Source organism: Hypanus sabinus, chromosome 21, assembly GCF_030144855.1.
Source record: "Hypanus sabinus isolate sHypSab1 chromosome 21, sHypSab1.hap1, whole genome shotgun sequence".
NCBI lineage: Eukaryota > Metazoa > Chordata > Chondrichthyes > Myliobatiformes > Dasyatidae > Hypanus > Hypanus sabinus.
This window is the reverse complement of record NC_082726.1, coordinates 49,553,091-49,575,469: the sequence shown is the minus strand read 5'-3', so window position 1 is coordinate 49,575,469 and position 22,379 is coordinate 49,553,091. Positions and strand designations below refer to the sequence as shown.

Below are 22,379 nucleotides of genomic sequence, written 5' to 3'. Positions count from 1 at the left end.
TTTCAGTCATGTGGGAAATTGCCTAGGTGTATCTTGTTCACTAAAAAGCAGGATAATTCCAATTAGACTAATGGAAGTCTATTTAGTCTGTTCTTAATCATCAGTAAAGTGATGAAAAATGCCATTGATTGCAGCCTATGCTCTCCAATCCGCAGCTGGGATTCACCAGATTAAGACATCATCACAGTTCCAGATGTGAACTAAAGAGCTAAATTCCACATTTGAATTGAGAGTGTCTGCCCACAGTATTAAAGTCTCTATAATGCCAAGGTGGCAGGCAACAATGAGAGAGATTAACCACCTACCGCAGGACATTCAGTGACATTGCCAAATCTCCCACCACCAACATCCTCTGTGGTTACCTTTGACCAAAAATTCAACTGGACCAGCCACACACCTTATAGCAAGAACAGGTCAGAGGCTGGGTATCTTGGAGTAAATAATTTGCCGACATGTCTTAAAGCCTTTCCACCACCACCATTGCCAGAAGTCAGAATAATTCCTACTCCCTACTTCCTAACTACAACTGTTAAGAGGCTTTGTACCATGAGGGTGCAACTGCCTTTTTGATTGGTGTGCTATCCATCATCAACGCCCTTTAGGTTTCGTATAACAATTTTCTGCCATGTGAAATTGAATTTTCCATTGAATCCCATGAGTGGAGATGCGTTGTTAGTCTCAAGATTAATGATGAGTATCACAGCTTCTGGTTCACAGCAGGGGTTGGAGTGGCGACACTTGAAGCATTTGATCTTAAAACTGACAAGGATACCTTTAGGTGTCCATTTCCTAATGGCCTTGAGTTTGAATGAAGTTGTACACATTTAAATGCAAATTAAATAAGGTGGTTTAATGATATGACAACAACTACACGACTTAAGCTTGAGTGCTTTAAGCATAAATATGTGGAAAACTCTTTGGGTTTGGGATTTTGGTACTGCTAGGCAGCAAAATGAACCCACAATACATAAACGTCATGCATCAAAGAATGCGAGTTGAAAAAGAAGAATGAATTTTATTTCATAAATCAGACTTCTGCGTAGTAATTTGTGAGTTTGGTAACGTTGAATTTCTGTAGCCCAAATGGCTCTATCATTGGGGTTGCCTGTATCTTCTACAAAATGCACTATAGTTACTCATCTAGAGTACTTCACAAGCACTTCCCCATCACATAGCTGTTACATAAGACCGGTAATTCAGGTGCAAGGGAACACCATCACCTGAATGATTCCATCTAAGTGGCACACCATCCTAACCTCGATGTTGCAACTATTCTCACTGTTGCTATATTGATGTTGCTACTTTCTCACTGGGTCAAAATCCCAGAACTTCCCAATAGCATTTTAAGAGTACCTTCACCTGAAGAATGACAACAGAACAACTGTTCGTGAAGTCTGCTCATCACTGCAGTATCATCAGGGCTGGGTAATAAATTCTGGCCTTGCTAGCGCTGCCTGGATTCTGATAGATAAGGAAAGAAAACACAAGGTACTACCAAAGGGCCTTTCTACCACTCGGCAAACAACTGGAAAATATTGCTAATTTTTCAATTTAAACATTTGTCAAAATAGTTGGACTGTTAATGGCTCATATCGCCACTTGTAGCTTTCAGTGACAATGTGCATATTTTAATGTGTTTTTATCATCTGGTGTTCAGCAACAAAGCTGAATGCTCTGTCAGTAATGCAAAGGAAATGTTGAAAACATGAGTTGGACAATATATCAGCTTGCTCAGTGAGCCAGAAGATTGTCTTGTTCTTTCTCATGCATGCACCATTCTTCACTTTACTATGGGATATTCCCATTGAACAATACTGAGATGCTTGTGCATTGCTGCTTTAAAACAAGTTAAAACTTGTGTAGCTCAACCTGAAGGGGAGAACAGGAAAGAGGAAAAAGAATCAGAAATGATGGTTCTTTTTGGATACCAGGCAAAGAATTGTAGGTAGAGAATAGGTAAGGGTATTCAATCAGTTTTTAGAATATTTGTAAGAGTACTAAATACTTGAAATTATGGTAAGGGTCAACAACAAATAGAGGAAAGTTCCTGTGGACTGCATGTTTGGTGCGGATGGTGAAGAGGGAATGGAAGAACATCAAAAATATGTTACTGAGCAGTCCTGTAGAGCTGCCATTGAAGAACACTTAGTCATCTCGATTTGCCCTCATGGTCAGTAAAATGAATGAGTTGATTGTTGATTTTAGTTAATTTACATACAATCATCCTATGTATAAAACAATTGCTTATGCATTATGTTTTATAGGATTGCTTTCATACTGTGCCTTGTAAAAGTATTCAGCCCCCAACCCTTCGTTCACATAAATGAGTATTATAACCAGGGACTTTGATCAATTTAACTGAGAATTTTTATTTGTGAGTCATGTGCTCCTTTTTTTCCCCTGCACAGTAGAGCCCAAAACACACAGGAATATTGTCAAGCTTGAAAAACTAAAAATTCAAAAACCAAAATGTCAGCAGTTCAAAAAGTATTCATCCCTCTTTGGTCAGTACTTAGCTGAACCACCTTTTGCAGCTATTACAGCCAGTGGTTTCTCTGAATAAGTCTCTATTAGCTTTGCACAATGTGATGGAGCAAGATTTACACATTCTTCCTTGCAAAATTGCCAGGTTATTTGGGGAGCAGTGGTGGACAGCAATCTTGAGGTCTTGCCAGAGATGTTCGATCAGGTTGGTCTGACATGGAGAGGAGGTACTTATTTAGGTGATCCTCCAATTTTCTACATCATCAAATTGGGTGAGTTGGTAAGGTCGTATACAGTGTACACTTGAGAAAAGTTAGTGTAGCAATTACAAAGGGGGTGACTACTTTTTCAGACTCCATTTTAGTTTTTAATTTCAGTAAATTGTTGACAGGTTTTCAAATGTTTCTTTTGATTTGACATGATGCACGATGGTTTGTAGATTAGCTCTAAAAAATCCCATGTCAATATATTTTAACTTTAGAAAATGCAACAGAACAGACATGAACCCTGATGAGGATTTCAGCCCAAAACGTCGACTGTTTACTATTTTCTATAGGTGCTGCCTGACCTGCTGAGTTCTTCCAACATTCTGTGTGTATTGCAGTAAAATATCAAAATGGTTGCGGAGGCTAGATCCTTTTTGAAGGAACTGCATTTATATTTATTGTTCTTTTTGTTTGTGTTCTTTACACTTATTATATTTTTAATGCTCCATTGGATCCAGAGTAACAATAATTTCATTCTCCTTTACACTCATGCACTGAAGAATGACAATAAACAATCTTGAAATCCTCACGTTTTATTTTGTAATTTTCTGACTTCAATTGTTGGTTGAGTGGATCAGGCTATTTACTTGCAAATTCAACTTGTGCTCATCAGAGAAGATTTAACCCCCAACTCAAGCCTTGTCATGAAATCAGAGATGAATCTATAACTTTATCCACTTACTCTAGCCTTAGAATTTTTATCTGTGCTTTGGAAATTGCAGGAGTTCTTACTGCACAAAATTGATTTGTATCTGGAATGGTGATTTACCATCTTTGAAATATGTATGTACAACACTGAAGAAATTGTTATTTGAATTATTACTCAATGAGATTAGCTCAATAATGATTTTGGGATTTAGGGGCCAGTGGCTGATGCACTTGATGATGGTATTCTTTGCTATCCTCTCCAGCAATTTGTGTTCTGTGACTCTAATGTGAGTTTACTCTGAAAATTTAAGAAACCAAGCACCAATTGCTTACTTCCTAAGATGTTGGAGCAAACTTGGGCAATTCAACTCAAGTTTGCTTCATCGTTTTGATCTTAGCTAATTTGCTATCCCTCTCAACCCTATTCTCCTGCCTTCTCACCAAAGCCATTTATGCCCTTACTAATTCTACAGCTGTCAGTGGCAATGAGTTCCACTGATTCACAACCCTCTAAAGAGATTCCGCCTCACCTCTGTTTGAAAATGGGGATCCATCTATTCTGAGGCTATGCCTTCTGGTCCAAGACTCCCCCCGATATAGTCTGCAAGGATGACCAGCCAACTGTCACTTTTGTTCTCCATGCCATTTCCATTCGGTTCTATCTCTGGTCTTTACACTGTGAGCTTGAGGAATAGCATTTCATTATTGACCTTGAGCATTATAGCCTTCAGGACTTTATGTTGAAATCAACAATTTCAAGAAACCAGCTTTTCGAGTTTTTCAGAGTACACCCTGGATACTTCACCTGTAACAACAGCAGGTAGCAATAACACGATGATAGGTCAACAGTTTTTTTTATTTGTGTTTGGTTGTATAGGTATTCATTATTCAAATACTCACTTTTACTAAATTCAACCTTTTAATTTCAGGTGTACATTAATGCTTCACATGGTTGCCTTCTATTTCACATAATAGACATACCTTCTGTTCTTCACATATATGTAGTTCCTCCACAAATTATTGTTGCTAACCATCTCAACCATTTCAAGTTCCACATTCTGAACACTGTTACGAACCCCATAACTGGGTCACTTACCAGCAAAGATGGAGACGTCCGTTGAAGTCTGATGATACGATTTGTAACAGTATTTATTAGTAAAAATACACAAAATAATATCAATGCAAATATACAGATAATATACGTCGTCAATATTAAATCTAAAAGTGTGGGTATAATAATAATCAATAAGAAATAAGCTCTATCGTTGTCTAGGGGATAATGTATTGTCCGATGGAAATATAACGTTCACTCAGTTCATGCAGGCTGCAGCCGTTGGGGACCGCTGTGTTGCAATGGTTGGAGAGAGAGAGAGATTTGGAGACAAACTTGCCAGCTTTCCTTTTATGATTTCAATCCGTCAGGAGTCTCGTTGTCGTGGTCGTTCACTTGTGGCCTCTCCTTTAGCTAAACCGTTCTTCCGTGATGAGCCCGCCACCCTGGCAAGGGAGGACACACACGAGCCCCCACTGGCTTTTGCTATAAAACGCTGTCACTGGATTTCCAGCATTTCTCCTGGTGCGTCTAAAGGGGTTGTTCCCGAGACCCCTCTTTTATCCTTACTCACGGGGTCTCAGATGTCAATCAGGTTGGGATGATGCAATCCCTCAACCAGCCCACTCTGGTTGTCCCTTGAGGGGCTTCAATGAATAGTACAGTACTCAATACATAATTCCGTCTCCAAGAGACAATGGCCGTTATCAGTGGCTCCGTTCCGCTGAGGCCAGGACACATTCCAAACCTTGTGTATTCCGTGTGTCTCACTCTCATTTCCTGGGTCCCAGACCCGAATTAACAGTGATCTTGCGATTCTCAAAAAGGAGGGGGCGACTTTGTACCCTTCAGCCCCTCAGAGTTGCTTCACATTCATAACAACACCCTGAAAATACTCTTGAAATACCTTGGATTTAATAGCAAGTGAAAACTAGTTTTTGCATAGAAAACAAGATTGGAATGAATGGTTTTATTTCAGATTGAAGAATGTAAGTAGTGGATTGTCCCAGGAATCAGTGGTCTGTGGCGACCCATTTCCTGGCACATCCGAACCGGCTCACAATTAGCCAGCGTTCCGGCTAAGGGAGATAGCCTGCGGGGATTTGCGAGCACAGAGCTTTGGAGCCTCTGCGCCACAGGGGGCAGATTGAGGGAGGCTTAAAAGTGAGGCTGGGGATTTCGAATAAAGTTTTTCCTTCGACTGCAGTTACCGACTCCGTGTCCTAATTTTAGCGCTGCGTGTAGCACACCGCTACAGGTCTTAGATTATTTAATATTTACTTCAATGACCTGGAGAGGGAAGTTAAATAAAAGCTCTCCAAGTTTGCCTATGATGTGAAAATGGGTCAAAAGGCAAGTTGCAATGAGGATATTGTGCTCTTTATTGCAAAGGGTTTGGAGTTCAGAAAGATAAGACATAGGTGCAGACTTAGGACATTCAGTCCATTGAGTCTGCTCTGCCATTCGATTATGATTTTGTTTATTATCCCTCTCAATCTCATTTTCCTGCCTTCTCCATATAACCTTAGGTATGCTTATAATCAAGAACCCATCAACCCCTGCTTTAAATATACCCAATGATGCATCCTCCACAGCCGATTATGGCATTGAATCTTGCAGACTAACCAACCTTAGGCTAAAGAAATTTCTCTTCATTTCTGTTCTAAAGCAATGTCCTTAATTTCTGAGCCTGTGCCTTCTGATCCCAGACTCTCCAACTATTGGAAACATCCTCACCACATCCATACTATATAGACCTTATAATATTCAGTAGGTTTCACTGAGATTGCCCCCCCCCCCATTCTTTTGAACTCCAGCTAGTGCAGGCACAGAACTATCAAATGCTCTTTGTATATTAACTCTTCCATTCTTGAAAACAAACCCCTTCTGTCCTTCTCCAATGCCAGAATATCTTGTATTCGGGGCCCAAAGATGCTCACAATACACCATATCTGGTCTGACCAATGTTTTATAAAACCTCAGCATTACAGATCAGCTTTGACTTTTATAAATAATTTTCTGTCTTCGGAGCATCTTGGTGACCAATTGAACAATGTTCCCATAATTAATCAATATCATATTGCCAGATTTTGTAACTTTAGGCTCCACTTGAGAACAAATTTCAGTGTATCATACTGTTTCGAAGTATAAAACAAGGAGACTGGTGAATATTGGACTGGTTTGTTCATTAGCCAGAAGTTGGTTGGAGAATTGGTATCTGTCACATTCTGCTTGGCTTATAAGAGAAGCTGAAGATCTCTTGATGTATCTGACCCACTGGTCCACTGCTGGATTGGTCATTGAATCCAGTGGCAGAACACTGATACACTAAAGAGAGCAGCTACATACAAAGCACGTTTAACCACTTATTTTCCATCAGAGATAGCTTTAACAAGAAGAATTATGCAACTTCTTGCATTGGAATAAGTTTCCTCAGTATGAATAAAAACAAAGGGCTGAGAGCTGAACTTCAATTTAACGTGCATTTCAGAAATTAAAACATGGTAGTTTTAAGACCATAAGATATAGAAGCAGAAGTAAGCCATTTGGCCCATCGAGTCTGCTCCGCCATTCAATCATGGGCTGATCCAGTTCTTCCAGTAATCCCCATTCCCCTGCCTTCTCTCCACACCCTTTGATGCCCTGGCTAATCAAGACCCTAGCTATCTCTGCCTTAAATACACCCAATGGCTTGGCTTCCACAGCCACTTGTGACTACAAATTCCACAGATTTAGCACCTTCTGACTAAAGTAATTTCTCCGCACCTCTGTTCTAAATGGATGTCCTTCAATCCTGAAGTGGTGCCCTCTTGTCCCAGACTCCCCTACCATGGGAAATAACTTTGCCATATCTAATGTGTTCAGGCTTTTTAACATTCGGAATGTTTCTATGAGATCCCCCCCCCCATTCTCCTGAACTTTAGGGAATACAGCCCAAGAGCTGCCAGATGTTTCTCGTATGGTAATCCTTTCATTTTCTACATAACAGGGTTTATTTAAACTTATTTTAACAATAAATGTTTTCTCCTCAAAGAAATTTTCTGACAGTCGAAAGACATATACAAGTTGAAATGCTTTAAGATCTTTGACAGCAATGACAAGTCAGGATGTTTTGTGGTAGGGGAATAGAATCTGATATCTGAAGCTAAGTTTCACTTGCTGCCTATTTCCCTTGATAGGTAACTCCTAGGTATGACATGTCAGCTTAATCTGTATCCAGAATTGATTAATGCAGCCTAGCACCACAAGTGAAGAATATGAGCATTTGGCCAGATCCCAGATGATAGCACTTAATTACTTCATCCTCACCAACAACCTGCTTTTGTTGTTTGTACTTCAATCCCTCCTACAAAAAAAAGTTGCAAATCTAGTTTATTTTTGTTGTTACATTTTCTTTCTAAAAAGCTTTACCAAATTAGAAATATTTCAAGTATACTTTACGAAAACACGCACAAAATATTGGCGGAACTCAGCAGGTCAGGCAGCATCAGTAGAGGGGAATAATAAGTCATCATTTTGGGTCAGGAGTCTTCATCTTGAATACAATTTACATTTTGTTGATGAAGAACATGACTGCAAAGTTCTTAATATCTTAACAGATTTTGGATGTTGGAACAGGGCATCAATTCATGGAAATTGTTTTTCCAGAATAATTTACTTCTTGTATTTGTCCACATTACAAACTTCCAGTCCACTGAATGATTATGAATTCCATTGTGTTGAAAGATGATCAAAGTCTTTTCATCAGGAAACATGACTTATGTAGAACACATCTCTGTTTTACCTTTCTTAGTAGATTATGTATTTACCAAGTTGCACTGTAAGGAAGGTGACTCAGACTATATGTTGAAAATAGGAATTTTGAACGAAGAACTGAGGCTGAAGACTGTAATAGGGAATGTGCCTAGTGCTGGGGGAGCAAAAGGACAGGTAGCCAAAGGTGTGGAAGGACATAAAGAGCATTGAGAAGGATATCACTGTTATGTATTCATGTATATTTTGACCATTACGGGTTGCTGTCAAGCTTCCCTGTGTATTATGTACTGGACATCATGTGAGAGAGGATTCTGGTTAAATGACCTACGAGTAAAATAAATAGCTGCTCATTTATTTCTCGCCTCTCTCGCTCTCGTGTGTGTTATTAATGGCCGCTGGGCTTCCCCGTACCACAAACATAACAATCATGATGGTAAGTATTGAGGAGAAGGGTTTTTCATTTAAAGGGTTTTTCAGATTCTAAGCTCATGTTAAAATTTCTCTTGCTGATAGTGCTGTAGCAAGACCCTTTAAAGCTGTCTACATTGGAAACTGAATTTGTACAATGCCCTTTTGTTTTGAGATGACCAAGTAAGTATCCTGATTGTGTGTTTAAAAAAAAATATATATTAATATAAGGGTGAAATTATAAAGGCTTACAGGAATCTTTGAAGATGAGATGTTTTAATGTGTTTTTCCAGTTGCTTGGTAGGTATAGCCGTCAATCCCAGGGGATCATAGGTCTGCGCTTCAGGTGGACTGTGTCTTCTCCAGAGTGTAAGCCTGGGCGGGAAGATTTGAAGAACCAGCTGTTGCCCATGCAGTGGGTTCCTCCTCTCCACGTCACTGATGTAGTCCAGGGGAAGGGCACCAGCTTGGCACCAGTGTCGTCACAGAAGTTGCCAGAGTGAAGTTGTAAACAAAATCAAACTGCCTTAGGGACCCTGTCTCCGGAATTTTGCCTTGGGGTTTACTCCCGAACCAGATGCCTATCCAAACAAAATTACTAGATAGTTTTACTCTGTACAATAATGTTTAATTTTTTTAAATTTGTCTTCAGAGCTCATGCAGAAGCTGCTGCAACAGTGAAGCACATTCCAAAAACTGATTCCTCTGAAGTAGAAGAGCAAAAAGATGGTGGAGACGCTGTAAAGCCACAGGAAGAGGATGGACACAGTGAAAAAAAGAAGCGGAGAGGATTCAGAGATCGGAAGGTATATTTAAATTGATCGAGTCAAGTTCAAGTTTATTGTCATAGGTGTACCTGCACAGAGTATATGTTAATATCATGTATTTTTTAAAACTTGCCATGGATGTTTTTTCTTCCTTTTTCAATCTTTTTATTATCATTAATAATAAGTACAAAATACAATTGATATATTAATAAAGGGATTACAAACATACAAATTCCCATTACACATGAAAGAATACATAAACAATCATTACTATATAAATGAGTTTTCCCAAAACATAAATCATACAGTATATGTATGAACAAGGTAAATCTAGGTATTACATAATATATAATATAGAAAAAAAACACAGAAAAAAGAAAAAAATATATTATGCAAAAATAACTAAACTACTAATCTAATAGCTAATAAAGAAAAAAAAGAAAAGAAAAAAACTAGAAAAGGAAAAAAAAGGGCTGTCTATAATATCTCACAAGAGTACATAATCATCAGTGTCATCAACTCCGATCCTCTCAACATAAATAAGATTAAAGCTGGAAAATCAAATAAGCCTGGAACAGGGTCATATTACATCATATGAAAATATTGAATAAATGGTCTCCATATCTTTTCAAATTTAATAGAAGTATCAAATACACCACTTCTAATTTTTTCTATATTTAAACATAACATAGTTTGAGAAAACCAATGAAATACAGTGGGAGGATTAATTTCCTTCCAATTCAGCAAAATAGATCTAGCCATCAGAGTGAGAAATGTAATCATTCAACAGGCGGAAGAAAATAAATGCAGTAAGTCCATCATTGGTAAACCAAAAATTGCGGTAATAGGATGGGGTTGTAAATCGATGTTTAATACCGCAGAGATAATATCAAAAATATCTTTACGATATTTTTTCAAAAACGGACAAGACCAAAACATATGAGTTAAAGACGCAGTTTCAAATTGACATCTATCACAAATAGGATTTATATAAGAATAAAAATGAGCTAATTTATCCTTGGACATATGGGCCCTATGTACAACCTTAAATTGTATTAATGAATGTTTGGCACATATAGAAGATATATTAACTAATTGAAGAATTCTATCCCAATTCTCAATAGGAATGATGAGATTAAGCTCTCTTTCCCAATAATTTTTTACCTTATAAAGGGGCTCTGAACGTATCTTCATAATTATATTATAAAGTTTTGATAAAAGCCCTTTTTGAAAAGGGTTTAATTCAAACAAACTCTCCAAAATATCTGAAGACACAAAATTTGGAAACGTAGGAAGTACAGTACTTAAAAAATGCCTAATCTGTAAATATCTAAAAAAATGAAATCTAGGCAAATTATATTTATTAGATAATTGCTCAAAAGACATAAAACAATTGTCCAAAAATAAATCAGAAAATCTTAGTAATCCCTTAGTTTTCCAAGCCGAATAAGCTTGATCTATAATTGAAAGGTGGAAAAAGCAATTAGATACAATAGGAGTATTTAAAACGAATTGAGTCAACCCGAAATATTTCCGAAATTGAAACCATATACGTAAAGTATGTTGAAATATTGGGTTGTCAATTCGTTTCAGCAATTTAGAAAGAGCAAAAGGGAAAGAAGTCCCTAAAATAGAACCCAGAACAAAACCTGGTACTGATTTAATTTCCAAACCCACCCAATGAGGGCCAGAAGATCCATCCCAATCTTTCAACCAACATAACAAATATCTAATATTAACTGCCCAATAATAAAATCTGAAATTAGGTAATGCTATCCCGCCTTCCTTCTTTGTCTTCTGTAAATATATTTTAACTAACCTGGGATTTTTATTCTGCCATATATATGAGGAAATTTTTGAATCAACATTAGTAAAAAAAGACTTCGGAATAAAAATTGGTACTACTTGAAAAATATATAAAAACTTAGGTAAAATAACCATCTTAATAGCATTAATCCTACCTATCAGAGATAAAGATAATGGTGACCACTTAGTAAACAAACCTTTAATCTGATCAATTAAGGGTAAAAAATTAAACCTAAATAATTCTTTATGATTTTTTGTGATTTTAATCCCTAAGTAAATAAAAGAGTCATTAACTAATTTAAAAGGTAAATTTCCATAAATTGGGACCTGTCTATTCAAAGGAAACAATTCACTCTTATTAAGATTTAACTTATACCCAGAAAACTCACTAAATTGAGCCAACAATGATAGAACTGCTGGAATAGATTTCTCAGGGTTAGAAATGAATAATAATAAATCATCTCCATACAAAGATAACTTATGAATATCTGTCCCACGATTAATACCCGAAATATCTTGTGATTCTCTGATGGCAATTGCTAAAGGTTCTAAAGCAATGTTAAGTAGTAATAGGCTAAGAGGACAGCCTTGTCTAGTACCCCGAAATAAACAAAAAAAGGGAGATCTTTGATTATTAGTAAACACTGAGGCTACTGGAGTGTGATAAATCAGTTTAATCCAGGAAATGAATGTCGGACTAAAATTAAACTTCTCCAACACATTAAATAAGTAAGGCCACTCAACTCTATCAAATGCTTTCTCCGCATCTAATGAAATAACACATTCTGAAGAGCTATGTGAAGGAGTGTAGACAATATTCAGTAATCTCCTAACATTGAAAAAAGAATAGCGATTTTTAATAAAACCGGTTTGATCTTCCGAAATAATTTGGGGTAAAACCTTCTCCAACCTGGATGCCAGTAACTTGGAAAAGATCTTGGAGTCTACATTCAATAAAGATATTGGTCTATAGGATGCACAGTCAGTAGGGTCTTTATCTTTCTTCAGTATTAAAGAAATAGAAGCTCTATAAAAAGATTGTGGCAAATTCCCCAAACTAATCGCTTCCTCAAAAACCCTGCATAACCAGGGAGAAAGAGTAGCAGAAAAACATTTTAAAAATTCTACTGTATACCCATCTGGACCTGGTGCTTTCCCAGAATTCATTGAGGAAATAACCCCTTTGATTTCTGCGTCCGTAATAGAAGTATCCAATATTGAAAGATCATCAGATGATAATTTTGGAAAATTCAATTTCCCAAGAAAATCACACATGGTATTACGATCCTGTGGGAATTCAGATTGATACAGGAAGGTATAAAAGTCTTGAAATTACTTATTTATCTCATCATGGTTAACTGTCAAATCCCCATTCTGCTGACGAATCTTAGTGATTTGACGATTAACCAAAGCACTCTTCAACTGACTAGCTAACAGTTTACCTGATTTATCACTATGTATATAAAAATCAGATCTGGTTTTCATTAATTGATTTTCAATCGGAGATGTAAGTAATAAACTATGTTCCGTTTGAAGTTCAACCCTTTGTTTGGAAAGCTCCTTACTAGGAGTGATCGAATATTTCTTGTCAATCTCTTTAATTTTATCGACCAATAAAAGAGTTTCCTTCTTAATGCGTTTTCTCAAACCAATGGAGTAAGAGGTAATCTGTCCACGTATATACGCTTTAAAAGTGTCCCAAAGTGTTCTGCAAGAAATATCATCCGTGGAATTGGTTGAAAAGAAGAAATCGATCTGTTCCTTCATAAATTTAACAAAGTCCGGATCTTGCAGTAAAGTAGAGTCAAATCGCCATTGTCTAACATTAGAAACTGTATCTGTAAATTTAATAGAAAGTTTTAATGGAGCATGGTCAGAGATAGCTATAATATCATAATTACAGCCAATTACCAATGGAATAAAACAAGAGTCAATAAAAAAATAATCAATTCTGGAATAAGAATGATAAACATGTGAAAAAAAAGAAAACTCTTTATCGTTAGGATACCGAAATCTCCAAATATCAAAAACTCCATTATCAGACAAAAAGGAGTTAATACAAGTGGCTGACTTATTGGGTAAAGTCTGAATAGATAAAGATTTATCCATCAAAGGATTTAAACAACAATTAAAGTCACCACCCATTATTAACTTGTATTCATTTAGATTAGGTAAAGAAGTAAATAAGGACTTAAAAAAATCAGGACAATCCACATTTGGAGCATAAACATTAAACATAGCAACCTTTTTATTACAAAGTAAACCCGTAATTAACAAAAATCTACCATTCAGATCCGAAAAGATATCGTGTTGAACAAATGCAATAGAGAAGTCAATAAAAATTGAAACTCCCTTTACTTTGGCATTCGAATTCGAATGATACTGTTGACCCCGCCAAGACCTAAAAAAGCGATATTTGTCCTCCTTCCTCACATGAGTTTCTTGAACAAAAATAATATGAGCATTAAGTCTTTGGAATACTTTGAAAATCTTCTTTCGTTTAATCGGATGGTTTAAACCATTAGTATTCCAAGACACAAAATTAATGGTCTGAGCCATAATTCTAAAATCAACCCTTTGGTATAAAAGGGGTTAACCAGATTTTAAACTCATGCACCTGGAAGAGGAACAAAAATAAAGAGCAGACCCGGAAGTGACGACATCGTAGACATATTTGAAGTTCAAAAACAGCCCAAATGAAAAAACTGAAACAAACTAGTAAAGGAAAAATAAAATTTGAAAACAGACCATCCCCCAGCCCCATAAGAAAAAGACAAGAATAAGCCAAATTGTGGCTTGAAAAAGGAAAAGATAAGACTAATTCTACCCCCATATCAGCGGAAGACCACTCCGTATATAAAGGATATATATAAAAAAAACCACCCCAACCTTAAAAATTATTATCACTATACTAAAACCACACTTCTTAATATACTTAGTTGTAAAAAAAAGAATATAATCAATAAAAGCTTATAAATCGGGTTATAACCCAGACAAAACAAAACATATTTAAACTATGATAAACGATGCATTGTAGGAAGAAGACAAGAGAGAAAAAAAAATACCGCCATCTTAAAAAAAACCAAAAAAATATTTTTCAAAAAACTACCATCTTAATAAAAAAAGAATTCACCTTCTAAGGGTTAAAAATACACCTTCGAAGGAACAAAAATAATAGTCAAGAATATAGTATAATGGTTAAAGTGTATAACACGGAGCGATTAATATGATGAAAACACACTTTAACTTAAATATAAATTAGGATAAACCTACACCAATAACCAGAGACTAAATCTGGTTTGAGGAATCGAAAACCATCTTACAGGATCAGAATCACTCATTTATTAGAGATTAGTGTCTGTAGCAGTAGGGAAGTTCTCATCCAGATAACTTCTCGCTTCAGATGTAGAAAGGAAAACCTGGCGTGGAGCATTCGGCGGAGAGATTCTAAGCTTTGCAGGGTATAAGAGCGCAGGTTTTAGGTTTTTCTCATAACATTCAGACATCAGAGGTTTAAAAAGAAGCCTTTTCCTCATAACTTCAGGACTAAAATCTTCAACCAAACGGAAATAGTAATCTTGAAATTTAACCATTCCTGCCCGCCAAGCCACACGAATAAGTTGTTCTTTGTCATGTACATAATCAAACCGGACAATTACAACCGAAGGTTTAGCTGGAGCACTCAATGATCGACGCCAAATTCTATGTGCGCGATCAAGTAACGGAGGGTTATTTGGAAAGACCAACAGAAGCGCATCTTTTAAAAGTTGAGCAAATATTTTGAAGGGTCGTCTTTTTCTATGCCGCCTGGGAGACCAAGTATACGTAGGTTCTGTCTTCTGGACCGATTCTCAAAGTCGACACTCTTGGCTTTAAGAGTTTCCACCAATTTAGTGGTCGAAATTAAATCCTGTTGCAATTTTTCAATTGTCAAATCTCGTTTCCAAGCATCTTCTTGCAGAGATGCGATAAGAACTTGCTGATGGTTAATTACTGAATCCGTCTTAACCATATAATCTTGAAAAGCCTTTATATCTTGTTTAAAAATTTGTTGTAGTTCATCAAACTTTTTATCCAAAACCTCCATAAACAGTTCATAAGTTAATACAGTGTGTTGCAGATGAGCTTGCTTCTTTCCATTACCGTTCGGGTTGCACCCATGTTCTCGTCCTTTAGATCTAAGTGACATTTCTGTTTGCATATCTTCAAAAGTTCACAATAAACTCTTAACTATAATTCCAAAAAAATAGCAAGTATCTTTTGGTGTAGTTAAAAATAAGTTGGATAAGGGTGATCAAAGGTCAAAAAAAGTAAAGGTTATGGAGCGAATCTAAAACAGTACTCACTCCATGAGCGTCTCCCACTGACATGGATGTTTTTTCTTCATAAATTAGTCTAGATAGTCAGGGTTGGTATGTCACTAATATGAAAACATCAGAATTGAAGCTCTTTGCCCACTCATACATAGGCTGCAATGCTATCATTTGCTTGCACATAGGCTTGGCAGCATGTTATTATGGTGGACAGTGATGAACATCAACGACTAATTCCCTTGATCATTTGGCACACCTTCCAATCTTTGCTTTGTGTCTCAGAATCAGGTTTATTATCACTGGCATGTGACGTGAAATTTGTTAACTTAGCAGCAGCAGTTCAATGCAATGCATAATCTACCAGAGAGAAGAAAAATAAAATAATAATAATCAGTAAACAAGTAAATCAATTACATACATTGAATAGATTAAAAGAACGTGCAGAAGTTGAAATACTGTGTATTTAAAAAAGAGTGAGGTAGTGTCTAAAGAATCAATGTTCATTTAAGAATCAGATGGCAGAGAGGAAGAAGCTGTTCCTGAATCGCTGAGTGTGTGCCTTCAGGCTTCTATACATCCTACCTGATGGTAACAGTGAGAAAAAGGGCATGCCCTGGGTGCTGGAGGTCTTTAATAATGAGCGCTGCCTTTCTGAGACACTGCTCCCTAAAGATGTTCTGGGTACTTTGTAGGCTAGTACACAAGATGGAACTGACTAGATTTACAACCTTCTGCAGCTTCTTTGGGTCCTGTGCAGTAGTCCCTCCATAACAGACAGTGATGCAGCCTGTCAGAATGCTCTTCATGGTACAACTATAGAAGTTTTTGAGTGCATTTGTTGATATGCCAAATCTCTTGAAACTCTTATATTAAAACTTTTTTTTAAAGTATAGCCGCTGTCTTGCCTTCTTTATAACTACATCAGTATGTTGGAATCAGGTTAGATCCTCAGAGATCTTGACAGCCAGGAACTTGAAGCTGCTCACTGTCCACTTCTGATCCCTCCATGAGGATTGGTATGTGTTCCTTTGTCTCACCCTTCCTGAAGTCCACAATTAGCTCTTTTGTCTTACTGATTTTGAGTGCCAGATTGTTGCTCTGCCACCACTCCACTAGTTGGCAAATCTCACTCCTGTTCACCCTCTTTGTTTTCATCTGGGATTCTACCAACAGTGGTTGTATCGTCAGTAAATTTATAGATGGTATTTGAGCTATGCCTAGCCACACAGTCATGTATATGTAGAGACTAGAGACGAAAGCACACACCCCTGAGATGCGCCAGTGTTGATCATCAACGAGGAGGATATGTTATCACTAGTCTGCACAGATTGTGATCTTCTGGTTAGGAAGTCGAAGATCCAATTGCAGAGGGAGGTACAGAAGCCCAGGTTCTGCAACTTCTCAATCAGGATTGTGGGAATGATGGTATTAAATGCTGAGCTATAGTCGATGAACAGCATCCTGACGTAGGTGTTTGTGTTCTCCAGGTGATCTAAAACCACCTGGAGAGCCATTGAGATTGCGTCCACCATTGATCTGTTGTGGCGATAGGCAAATTCCAATAGGTCCAGGTCCTTGCTGAGGCAGGTGTTCAGTCTCGTCATGACCAACCTCTCAAAGCATTTCATCACTGTTGTCATTAAGGCAGCCCACGTTATTCTTCTTAGGCACTGGTATAGTTGTTGCCGTTTTGAAGTAAGTGGGAACCTCTGTCCATAGCAGGGAAATGTTGAAAATGTTCTTGAATACTCCCGCTAGTTGGTTGGCACAGGTTTTCAGAGCTTTACCAGTTACTCCATCGGGATCTTCTGCCTTGCACATGTTCACTCTGTTTAAAGACAGCTTAAAACCAGCCTCTGAGACAGAGATCACAGGATCATCAGGTGCAGCAGGGATCTTCACAGTTGTCGTTGTTTTCTCCCTTTCAAACCATCTCCAAGATGATGCCACTTGCATATTAACAGGAAACATAAAACTCTACAGTACATTATAGGTCCTTCAGCCCAGAGTGTTATGCCTACCATTTAACTTACTCTAAGATTAGTCTAACCCTCTCTCCCACATTGCCCTCCATGTTTCTATTATCTATGTGCCTTTCTAAGAGTCTCAAAATGTACCTAATGTATCTGCTACCACAATCCTTGGCAGGGCATTCCATACATCCACCACTCTCTGGGTAAAGAAAAAACTTATCTCTGTCCTTTCTTCCCCACCCCATATTTTCCTTCAATCACTTTAAAATTATGTTAGCCATTTCTGCCCTAATTCTCTAGCGATCCCGGGATTGACTCTTATTTGAATTGATGACGTTGTTATTAACATCTGAAAGCACAGTTCAGAAGAAAAGATGTATACATTATATTTGTTTTTTTCAAGAAAACTATGCACGTCATGTGTTTTATTAATATCGGGCTTCACATTCATTCATTAGATGTAGTATATCTTTGCGTACACTGTATTTTAGATGTGAATTATTATTGAGTTTCTCATCAATGACAGTATAAGCTATATTTTTTTAAGATACAAATTATGTTGCCAGGTGATTTTCACATTTGAAAACTAGTTTCTGAACCATAATGTACTTTCATTCTAACAAGCTCTGCCAGACCACCTTTCATAATAACTCATGTTAGTAATTAGAGCTGCATTTAATTTGACATTACGTTCCTAAAGGAATCAGATGCAGAAAAAAATGATTAGTTGAAGTTGAATGCTTCATGTGCAGCCATCCATTGCACATTATTTATTGAATCATATTCCACATTTTTGTCTTTTAGTACAGTTTGTGGAATTCCACTTCAAGTTTTAGTAATTTGGCTTTTTCAAAATGAGTTCTTTTTTACATGCAAACACGAGGAAATCTGCAGATGCTGGAAATTCAAGCAACACACACAAAATGCTGGTGGAACACAGCAGATCAGGCAACATCTATAAGGAGAAGCACTGTCGACGTTTCGGGCCGAGACCCTTCATCAGGACCTGTTCCACCAGCATTTTGTGTGTGTTGTTTTCTTTTTTACATGTCTCATTTTGAGGTAGTACATAAAACAAGCCCAATATCAAGATACTATTTACGACAGGGATGGCCGACCTATGGCGCTTGCACAAGAAGTGGCACATTGGATGATTAGAAGTGGCACATTGCACCCCAGTTATAATAATAAAAAAAAAGCCTACTCATGCAAAAAATATTAACCGAAAACCGATTTTGTAGAAAAAAAATCTATAACAGGAATTCAAGTAGCTTAGAGCTAGAAATGGGTTTCACTGAGAATAAATCTAAAACTTAGCAATTATTTTTAGCGATTTTATTAATTCGTGTACATCCTTTGACGAATGTTATCTTCTTTCACATTAATCTGTTTTCAATTTTTAAAAAAGTTCAATGAGTCAAACTAGGAAAGAAGGTCTTTTGTTCTGCAGTTGTTCTACAACTAATATATGTTTAATACTTGTTTGATTCTGAGGCGCCAGGTGTGTGCACCAGCGGTGCGTCGCAGGTTTTTGCCAATTTACAATTGACACTCATGCGCTACAGAGTTGAGCTTTGTTTGTCCTTTGTGAACATTTGCAGTCTTGTACTTTTTCGAAAATTAAGCCTTGTTTTTACATTCAGTTACCCATCACAGTGCAAAAGAAAATCAGAAAGTGATAGTAAGCGTGAATTCAATGAACAGTGGGAAAATGAGTTCTTATTTATAGTGGGTCCACCAGGAAAACCGTTGTGCATTGTTTGTGAAAACACTTCCACATGATCTTAATAAACACTATAAAACACAACATCAGACTGAAATAGAAGGAAAACTGAAGCTAGTGCTTGGGTCTGAGTTAAGAAAAGAATATTTGATTAAGAAAAAGGAAGAAATCAAAAGAAGACAAAATATCTTTGTTAAAAGTCTCATTGAAGTAAGTAATGTTTATCTTGTTTTAAATTAAATCAATATATCATGTAAAAATGATAAATATGTCTATTAACATATTTTTACAAGAATTGAATGGGGGTACAAGAGTTGTATGGCGCATCTGAACTTGTGCATGAAAAAGTTGATATATGGAATGTAAAAGGTTGGCCACCCCTGATTTACACTAACGGGCTTCAACCGGCAGGCTTCATCAAGTATAGTTCAGACACAAAACAACCAATCTTCTCCAGGCTCCTTCATGATAAGCATTTACCAGGTGCACAATGGTAACAATTCATAGAATCCAAGCAGGCTCTGACAAAATCTAAGGTTCCTACCAGCTTATTCTCCCTGGTCCACGACTGCACAAATTAGTGAAAGAGCTTTCAGAAGGGCAAGTTCAGGGCACCCCTTCATTCACAAGCAAAGCCAGAGCATGAATGCAGAAGCAATGTACTATCTTCAAACTACATAACTGCCTGTTCCAACAAATACCTCTTCTCCAGAGTCTTCTGGTCCTACACTGAGTTCATCACCACCTCAGAATGCAGAAAATTGAACTGTAAGGAAATTATTCTTGACTTTAGTGAAGAAATGAAGACTAATTCTTACAGTTGAATAAAAGACTAGGTGTGATTTTTGAGCCAATTGTAACCTGTTTCCTCTTATAACCGATGTTATTTCATCTCTTGTTCTTTCTCAGGTAATGGAGTATGAGAATCGAATTCGGGCTTACTCTACTCCGGATAAGATATTCCGATACTTTGCAACATTGAAGATCATCAGTGAAAATGGAGACTCTGAAGTGTTCATGACCCCCCAAGATTTTGTTCGATCTATAACACCAAATGAAAAGCAGCCAGAAAGTAAGTTGAAAAATAACACTTGGGTTAATATTGATGAAAAAATTCTTGAAAGGAACAGAAATGTTTCTATGGTAATCATGTCTGAATCTACAGTAGTCAATTAATTCTAATCTTGCTAATCAAAGCTAACTTAAGAAACTGTAGCTGACTTGGTTATTTGTCAAATAGGGATGAGAGAGACAGAAACTGCTAACATGAAGGTATAAGTATCTTTGCTTTAATCTGTGGCCAAGTAATCAGTGTTGGCTGTTTTGCTCCCTGGTGCTTCTACCCATTAGAAGATTGAGACCCTCCATTAGTCAGGGTAGATCATAGATGAAGCATCCTGGCTATCTATGTTATATATGCAAGCTAGGGCAGTGCAAAATGGAAAGGAATCTATTGCCCTTGCAGCAGGCTCCCCCACTCCACACAGCTGATGAATCCAAAGGGACAAAGTCACTGGTGTCGCGTGAGTTGCCAGTCAGCATTGAACTCAACGTAGTGATTCCTACGCTGCATTTTTTTCCTCTGTTTACTCACAAGGCCTTCCCCTTGAATGGGTATATCCACAAGGCAGCAGAGGTGTGAGTTCAGAAATTTCCTTCTTCTATATTAGCTGCCAGCAATGAGTGACGAGCCCCATCTGCCCAAAGCGACTGGTTTTAAGGTGCCAGTAACCCCTTCTCATGCCAGTAGAAGCTGTTCCGCTGGGCTTAGTAGCTAGGCCTCACATGAAGTCCAGGAGCTAGACTTGGTTGTCAGAGGCTATTTGAGATGCACGACATTTGGATCATATGATGGGTAGTGGGAGCATATCCCCACTACCCATTTCTTCCCCACCCCCACCAGCAATGGCAGCCTTAGTGAACTCATTGTATGTTCAAAATAAGTAAATGACTGTTTCTGTCATTCGCTTTTAAACAGGTGTGTTAAAACTGTGACCTCTGTACTGTTGATACTTTGTGTTATGTTTTGTAACTTGAAAGCATTAAACTAATTCAAAGGAAAACAAGAGAGGCAAGAGATGTGAGTCTTACTTTGCGCTTTTATTCTAAGTGAGTCACATATGCATTAAGTGGTGGTATGATGGCATATGCTATTCATGTATTTGTACATATAGTCTGTAATGGATCATTTAAATGAACAAGAATGCTTAATCAACTAATATTTACAATATTGCTCAACTATTAATGAAATGTTAAATGTTCAACGCTCTTCCCTGCTTAGCTATAAACTCCAACTCAATAGAGAATGCATCTCAACCACAAACTCATACATCTACTATGTACAGACATCCTCAGCATAGAAAATATAAAATTGTCCTATTCATGTCTAAAGATTTAATTGTTGGAGAGGATTTCTTAATCTTTAGGGATAACGCCTTTGCTGATCAGGGGGATCACTCTGCTTGGCAGGTGACACTTGAGCTGTGACACAATCTCAAGTTCTGGGACCTCCATGATGATTGTAGGAATTGACTCTGAGACTGCAAGAAGTGGTTCTGACAGTGGTAGTCACCTTTCTTCTCTTAACAATTGACTCTGCTTTCATAACTGATGGATATATTGTCTCCAGATGATATCAGACACAATCTCCACTATGTTGGAGAGTGGTCCAGTTTAGTCCTTTAATCTTTCCAAGTGCCTATTTTTAATTACCTCTGTAGTCCTTCGCAAGGACTACTTGTCCAAGAATGAAACATCAAACCTCATTGTTTGAGGAGCCTTCAATTTGTCTTAGCTGTTTGTCCTGTGTACTCCTGAGATAGGGTTTAAGGAGATCCTTATGTGAACACAGGGACAACCCAGGAACAGCATAGCTGGTGAGTCGTTGGTTGTGGAGTGTACTGCATTATGATATGCAAAGAGGAAATTGACAAGCTTCTGATTCAGTGTTCTGCTGACATTGCTTACAACGTGTTCTTTAGACTCTGAATAAACCTTTCCATCAAGCCATTTGTAGCTGGGTGGTACGGTGCAGATGTAATATGTCTTATTCCATTCATTTTTAGGATGACTGAAAGTGTTCCATCACAAACTGGTCCACTGTCATTGACTAAGTATTCTCGAACATTAGTCCTTGCTACGGGACTTCTCAATACATCAACAGTGTGTGAGGCTGTGATGGAGG

The 22,379-nt window shown here is 37.5% G+C and overlaps 1 protein-coding gene across 3 annotated transcripts in view; it reads left to right on the top strand.

The window, feature by feature from the left end:
• The window catches only part of micu1 (mitochondrial calcium uptake 1), a 117,263-nt gene that overhangs the window by 23,251 nt on the left and 71,633 nt on the right, over positions 1-22,379 (top strand). For all 3 annotated transcript variants that reach the window (XM_059946488.1, XM_059946487.1, XM_059946489.1), the window contains 2 exons: positions 9,266-9,419; positions 20,105-20,267. In XM_059946488.1, coding sequence (XP_059802471.1) covers positions 9,266-9,419; positions 20,105-20,267 — 317 coding nt within the window. The remainder of the gene's footprint in view (positions 1-9,265; positions 9,420-20,104; positions 20,268-22,379) is intronic.